This window comes from Erythranthe guttata, chromosome 14 (genome assembly GCF_056151865.1).
Source record: "Erythranthe guttata isolate IM_541 chromosome 14, IM_541, whole genome shotgun sequence".
In the NCBI taxonomy this organism is placed as follows: domain Eukaryota; kingdom Viridiplantae; phylum Streptophyta; class Magnoliopsida; order Lamiales; family Phrymaceae; genus Erythranthe; species Erythranthe guttata.
The window spans coordinates 7,432,811-7,440,409 of record NC_142546.1 but is presented as its reverse complement, the minus strand read 5'-3'; the positions used below and the strand labels follow the sequence as shown (position 1 = coordinate 7,440,409).

At 33.8% G+C, this 7,599-nt stretch overlaps 1 protein-coding gene across 1 annotated transcript; it reads left to right on the top strand.

Annotated features, from left to right (window-relative positions):
• The first annotated feature begins 2,423 nt into the window (after positions 1-2,423).
• LOC105960147 (protein RAE1) lies at positions 2,424-7,412 on the top strand. The gene is made up of 11 exons (XM_012984317.2): positions 2,424-2,735; positions 2,938-3,024; positions 3,387-3,464; positions 3,558-3,751; positions 4,328-4,469; positions 5,291-5,371; positions 5,934-6,062; positions 6,603-6,680; positions 6,795-6,866; positions 6,951-7,031; positions 7,125-7,412. The coding sequence occupies exons 1-11, from the start codon at positions 2,682-2,684 to the stop codon at positions 7,173-7,175; spliced, it is 1,047 nt and encodes a 348-aa protein (XP_012839771.2). The 5' UTR covers positions 2,424-2,681; the 3' UTR covers positions 7,176-7,412.
• Positions 7,413-7,599: the final 187 nt, after the last annotated feature.

Sequence of the window (7,599 nt, the reverse complement as noted above, 5' to 3'; positions counted from 1 at the left end):
TATAAATTTACGAAATTTCCGGTTTTCAATCCGGATTTTAGTTCCGAATATTTCGATTGTTTTTCGAAATTTATGATATAATTTTATGATGTATTTTGTAATTCCATAATGCAACTTATGTTATATTTTATATGAAAACTGAAAAGTAAAAACACTGAAGGACTAAGTAAATTAAAACCTTAGAAAAGATTAATTGGTATTAAAAAAAATTTTGTTGCATTTTTCCTTATCAGAAAATCGTTGTATCAATTTGTTGTTCCTACATTTGGTTTTATTTATTACGTTTCGTCGAATTCGCTTTTAGATTTTCTTACATTTTACTGCAAAATTTCCACTATATATCCGAATTTGGAACAAGAGATTATAAATTAATGTAATTTCCGAATTTCCGCTAATTCCAAGGCATTCGGAAATCAGAATGAATTTTGCATTTCGATTTTTTTGTAAAATGAAATTGGAACACATTTTTTTCTTACGAAAAAATTGGAAATTTATCGAAAATGCCATTACCGATCCATTCTGTCCGATTTCTACCCCTAATCCCACCCACCCAAATTTTAAGATCAATTAGTATGCTATATATTCTTGTTTTGAATTTTTTATTATATTATCTATGTATAGTTCAAGAAAAAAAATTGAGGACGCAACCCCTGAACCCCGATAATTTTTTAGCTCACCATGTTATGAAATCGTAGTTCCGCCACCCGGTGTAATATAGTTTAAAACACAAAACATTCTCAAAATAAAACTGAAAAACCATTATAAAGTTTCCTTTTATATTTTCAACTTAATTTGTACTATGTAATTTATTGATGTATAAAATTGCAATTTTATGATATCAATATTACAATTGGGAAACTATGTAATAATATTACAATTGGAAAAAGCCCATATTAATGTCATACGATGGGCCCACTTAAGGCCGAATTTATAATAGGTGTACAAAAAAGCCCATTTATGAAACCGGAAGAAAGTAATATTTCAACAACTATTATAAATTATGAAATAGGTTGTGTTTGTACTTTTATGATATAATTATATAATATAACCTTCATACTTAATAATTCCCTATATATTACTATTTTAACTTATAAAATTGCAACATCTTCAATACTTTATACCATAGTTAATTTACGTTTCATTAAAGAACTCTGGTAACTAGTTTATTCTATGCTACACTCGATAAACTTTACATGTTTATGTCATAGCATGCACATATATAGACGCACGCATATTTTACACACATCCACGTGTACATATATATGAATGTGATTGTATGTATATTAAAGATAGAAAAAAATCAATAGGAAAAAATCGATAGAATTCACGGGTGCAACATTAAATAGACCCATTTAACCCTTTATCGCATATTCTCTCATTGTATGTAATGTATTTATATTTATATGTCTTCTATCTCTCAAACCACGAGCGTAGTTTTGGAAGACGAGTTCATAATTTTTGTTATTCTGAAATGACCATTACACCCTTAGAAGAGCTACGTGTATCAAATTCCGACGAAAGTGAAAATGGCTAATATATGACAATGCAGCACAAAATAACATGTTTAGACGATTTTTTTTTAAATTTTTTTGTTGTTGAAGGCACAATATGCAAAATGAAGTAAAATACATACAAGTTGTTATTTACTCTAAATTTTAAATATATAAGATAATTCCTTATACGCGAGAATCTGATTTTCAATCCGATTTTAATTTGTAGGGAATAATTTCAATTCATTTTCATTTTCCCGAAAATCATCTAGTATTATGTATTCAATATTAATAGATGAATAAAAAATTAGAATTTCGAATTTCTGCCGATTTCGTAACAAAAAATTTCGTTCCAATTTCCAAAATTCTAAATTGTTTCCGGAATGTAATTCAAAGTTATTCTTTTTTTATAATAAAATAAAAATTTCTTAAAATTGATAATTTCCATTCGATTCGTCCGATTTTCATTAAAATATTATGGGTAAATTACAACCACCTCCCTGAGGTATGGTCAATTTACGAAAACCCTCCTTTTGTTTGGATAATTACAACCATCCCCTTAACTCCTCAAATTTAGTGGAATCTTCGAGATTATATGAAATATTATCACTTTTGTACCCATTTTATCCCATTTGAACTCTACATTTTGAAGCAAGATGATCATAATGTGTGTTTTTTGGCTTGTATATATCAGATTGTGGTGCATCAGAAACTGTATTTTTACACAAAACGAGTACAAACTAGAGCACATTCCACGAAATTTAGATGATTATGTTGAATTTGACACCATAAGGGTGGAGGTGTAAGAAAAAAAAAACATAGTTGAGGGGTAGACGTAATTATCCAAACAAGAGATGTTTTTTTGTAAATTGACCATACCTCGGGGGGTTTGTAATTTACCCTTAAATAAAATACAGTCGCCGCTAATGATCTGGACACTCCGGAGTGTCTTCTTCTCATTCTATTAGGCTATAAGTAGCTTTTTACGAACGCTATGGTATTTACAGTGTAGCGTTGCTTTCACGCGCGCTCTCTCTCTATATATATATTCATCCTACGCATTGAGAATTTCGAAGTCATCTCTCTCTCTCTCTGTGAGAATCTCTGAATATTCTGCAAACAGTTTTCAGATTTTCCCTCCACCACTTCAATACAAAGCTAAAAAGAGTTAGGGTTTAGCGATATCTTCAAATGTCTACATTCGGCGCTGCCGCGAACAACGTGAATCCCAACCGCTCCGCTGAGGTAATCCTAATTTTTGTTTTTGTGCATCGAGAATTCAGCGGTTTTTTTCCACAATAATTGCTTTCTCGTTGTGTTTCTTAGTGTTCGTTTACGTTTACGCGGCTGAAAATGTGTGTGTGTGTGTTTATTGAGATTTTCCCCAATTTTCTTAAATTAAATTTTGTTATTTCAATTCATTTTTTTTGGGGGGGAATGGCGATAGTTGGTACAACCTCCAAGTGATTCAGTATCAAGCTTGAGTTTCAGTCCTAAAGGAAATTTCTTGATCGCTTCTTCGTGGGATAATCAGGTACATTTCTTTCCATAAGTGTACTAATTGTTTATTTTGGGGTTCTTATTATTTTTTTTGTTTTCCCGATGTGGCTTTCTAATATGTAAATTGGGGTTTATTCCATTGGGGCGAGGTTTTAGTTTTGTTTGAGGCCATACGTAACACGTTGTCACACTCAATTATGCATGTATTATGCCAGTTCGTTGTAAAATTCATTGAATTGCAGATATTAGGAATGTGTAGTTTTTTTGTTTTGATGGCTTTTCTCCTGGCTTCTTATGGGGAGTGGGGGTGGAAAGGGAAGTTTCCACTATAAGTTTCCAATGGCTTCTTATGTAATTTCCAAAGAGCTGACTCTGTGTATCTTTTTGCTTTCATAGGTACGATGCTGGGAGGTATCGAAATCGGGAACTACTATCAACAGTGTTGCTAAGGCAGCAATCTCACATGAGCAACCGGTAATATTCATTCAACATTATCCTCTGATTGTTATTCTGATAATCGTGAAATATATGTTTCCTTTGTTATTTACTCTGTGAAATTGCTGTCAGGTTCTGTGCTCAGCATGGAAGGATGACGGGACAACTGTCTTCTCTGGAGGATGCGATAAGCAAGTTAAGATGTGGCCGCTATTATCCGGTGGCCAGCCAGTTACGGTGGCCATGCACGATGCTCCGGTTAAAGATCTTGCATGGATCCCAGAAATGAATCTTTTAGTCACAGGAAGTTGGGACAAGACACTAAGGTTAACCCTCCGATGTCTTTCCTAGTTACTATGAAATGCCATGCATGTTTAAAGTTCTTTATATTATGTGTATGTTCCTGTGCGTATCAACTATCAACTCCTTTTGAATTACGATCATGCTTTTGTTAGTAATTCAAAATAAGAGCTGCTTACCACTTATATCTAATTTGGATGCACAAAGATGAGTATATACACGACTTCAAGAAATTGCCAGCTGAGGCACTTTGTTTGTCTTGCGATTCTATCGTGATATTGAGTTAGATTTCCATTTCTTTTGGTTTATTTAGCATCAGATCTATTACCCTTGGTACTTAAACAATCCCGAGGTATCAAAAATTTATACATCCAACTTAAGTTTGTTTCTAGCTAATGGTCTAAGTAAGCATATCATCAAATATCCCCCATTCCTTGACAACGATAGTTGGCAATACAAGCGTTTTATATAAAAAAAAAAAAAGAGACGAAAAGAAATTGTATCCTGTTTTGCTGCAGTCTGGATTTTATCATCTCCGCTATGTTATTATATTATGTTATAAAGCGAGGTTTATTTGAAGTAAAGCTGCTGTTTCTTTTCAGGTATTGGGATCTGAGACAGCAAAATCCAACTTGGGTGCAACAACTTCCCGACCGCTGCTATGCACTTTCTGTTAAACATCCTCTTATGGTTGTTGGTACCGCTGATAGGAATATTGTGATTTTCAACTTGCAGAACCCTCAGGTTTTCTTCTTCTTTCTGAATTTTCAAGATTATTCTGCCCTGTTTCTTGAAGCACATGATATTTGGATGTAAATAGAATGATCTATATTATATCTTACCACATATAGTGATGAAAATAAACAATCAAACATAAAATTTGATTTTCTTTACGTTCCTGTCTTTTGGAGTTCAAAACCTTAGGTCTTACTGACATTACTATTTTGCTTGCTGTTCTGTTGTTGACATAATACTGTTTACATCTGTTGAATGAAAGATTAATATTATTTACCCCCCTTAGATTTACTGATGTGCATTTTTTTCCAAAAAAAAAAACACTGAAAGAAAACAAAATTAACATAGAAGGAAGAATTTTTGGATTCAAAATGATAAAGGCAATCATATACAACGTAGGGCCAAGTCTCAGCAGGTGTAGAAAAGAGAAAAAAATATTATGCACTATCTGTAAAGTCACTGAAAAAGGAATCATTCTTTGATGGTAGATTATGTATGTATACGTGTGTGTGTGCACCCTCTCTCTGAAGTTTTCATGAGGCACTTGGGCAGGAAACGGGTGTAATATGTAGCGAACAGATTGTTGATATAGTAAACATGATTTAACTGGATAGTGGGCAAATAATACTTGTTTTTAGTGTGGCATACTTCTTGTAATATCTTTCACTTTCCTCTCTGTCTGAACGACAGAGGAACAAGTTTAACTGTATGTGTATTTTGAGCTTAACCATGTGTATTTTGAGCTTAACCTTTCTTTGATAGAAAATCATACTAAATGCAATGTGAGATGTACTGTACAAACGTGATCAATTGCTTATCGAATATGGCAGGCTGAGTTCAAGAGGGTTATGTCACCCCTGAAATACCAGACAAGATGTGTGGCTGCTTTCCCTGATCAGCAGGGATTCTTAGTAAGTTTCCCTGTCCTTTGTCATGTCAATTTTATACCTAACTGAGTGCATTTGCAGTTTTCTTTTTTCCATGGTTGACACTCAAGAATCATGAATAATACTCGTCTCAGTTACGGTGTACCACGACTCGAGATGTCAACTACGTACTTTTAATACATGTTCAATCTGTATGCACAAAGCAATTGATTGAATATTCATTCGCAAGTTTGAATTATAACTTTCCTGTTCTAAAAAATGATAATCTCGTTCATTCTATTCCGGATTTGGATGGCATCTCCTTTCCAAACAAATTGGGGACTTGATTTGTCGCTCTTTACATTTTGCTTCTTTCATTTTTAACTTCCCTCTGTTCCTTTCATGTTTTTGAATACTGAACTGAAATTTCTTAACTTTTGTTCTTTTGTCTGTTTGTGCTGAGTTAACCTTGACGTGCTATTTGAATATAATTGGTTAAGATGTATGAGCTCAAAGTATATCCTCTTGAATTGTACTAATGAAAAATCCCTCTTTGATAACTGATTTAGCTCATTATAATATCCTGGATTTGACATTGTTTTTCTAGGTTGGATCAATTGAAGGAAGAGTTGGTGTACATCATCTTGATGAATCACTAGCAAGTAAAAACTTTACTTTCAAATGCCACAGGGATGGCAATGACATTTACTCCGTCAACTCACTGAATTTTCACCCTGTAAGTTTTTTCTTCGCGGCTTCACCTTTTTGGCTTAAATTTTGGCTTGTGAGTTGTAATGTTGCAACATTGTCTGTGGCATAGAATTTTCCCTGTTCTTATAATTTATGTATGCTGACTGTACCATGGAGAGCTATTAGCATTTTAACGAACTCTGAGCCTTTTATGAACAAACAGCCAATGATCTATATTGTGTCTTGTGGAAGAAGTGTATTTACATATTTCCCCTAATTTATTTACATTTTAAATTTTAAATTCATGACAAACACACGAGAGCACGTACATTCACTCAGAAAAAAAAGGCATCAAATTCGTGTCTGCATTTTTGGTTTCTCATTATAATGAATGTTACGACTAAGCACGCTTATCTACACTCAGAACTATACGTTCACTCTCCGTGTTGCATATATAAAGTGCTTCGGATTTGATTCTCTTTATGTTTTTTCTACTTGTGTTTTATGAAATTATAGCAGTTCAAAGCTTCTGGGTATTAACTTTATATTGCAAAAGCTTATTGTTTTTCTTTTCGCCGCATTTCAGGTACATGGAACATTTGCCACTGCTGGATCTGACGGTGCATTCAATTTTTGGGACAAGGACAGTAAACAGCGGCTTAAGGTACACCATACTTACTCCTTAAAAGTTATCATTTTGGTCTTAAGATGCACAAAGTGTTTAATATAGTTCTCGTCTGACCATTCTTCATTTTTTTTTTAAATTCTATTTATACAGGCTATGTCGAGATGCAATCAGCCCATAACTAGCAGTGGTTTCAACAATGACGGTTCGATCTTTGCATACTCGGTATACTTTCTCTCGTAAAGAATTTCACATTGTCTTTTAACCATATCTTCGGAATGATTATTAAATGTCCTGAATAAAATTTAGGTATGTTACGATTGGAGCAAGGGTGCTGAACATCATAATCCATCGACAGCAAAGACCAACATATACCTACATGCGCCACAGGTACACGCACACTTTAAATATCGCATCGAAATTTACGATTGGCATTGTAATTCTCTCTCCCGAACTATCTTTGCTGCTTGTATTGCTTTGCAGGATATTGAGGTCAAAGGAAAACCTCGTGCTGGAACGGGCAGTAGAAAGTGAAAGTCTGAGTTACTTTTCTATTACAAGACAATGTACATGAATTTCTGTACTCGTATTTTCGCATTAGGCTGAGTAGATATAGAAATCTGAAAGTATGTTTTTTTCTTCTTCGTGTTCTCATAGTCGAAACACCAATTGCACTGTGTAAATGAACTTCGTTTGATCGACTTTCGTACAAGTGTCCTTAAGATGTGTGCACTTGTTTTTACCTAGTTTTATCGGTACATTTGGTTTCTATTTTTGGTATCTTCCGAGCACATTTTGAATCTGCTAATTGTTATTTTTTTGGGGTGAATTACGGTCAGCCCCTTAAGGTAAACCCAAATTACGAAAAAAAACCCCTCATTCATTATGTAAATTTAACACCGTAAGGGTGGACATGTAGGATAATAAATAGTTGAAGGATGGCTGTAATTACCCAAAC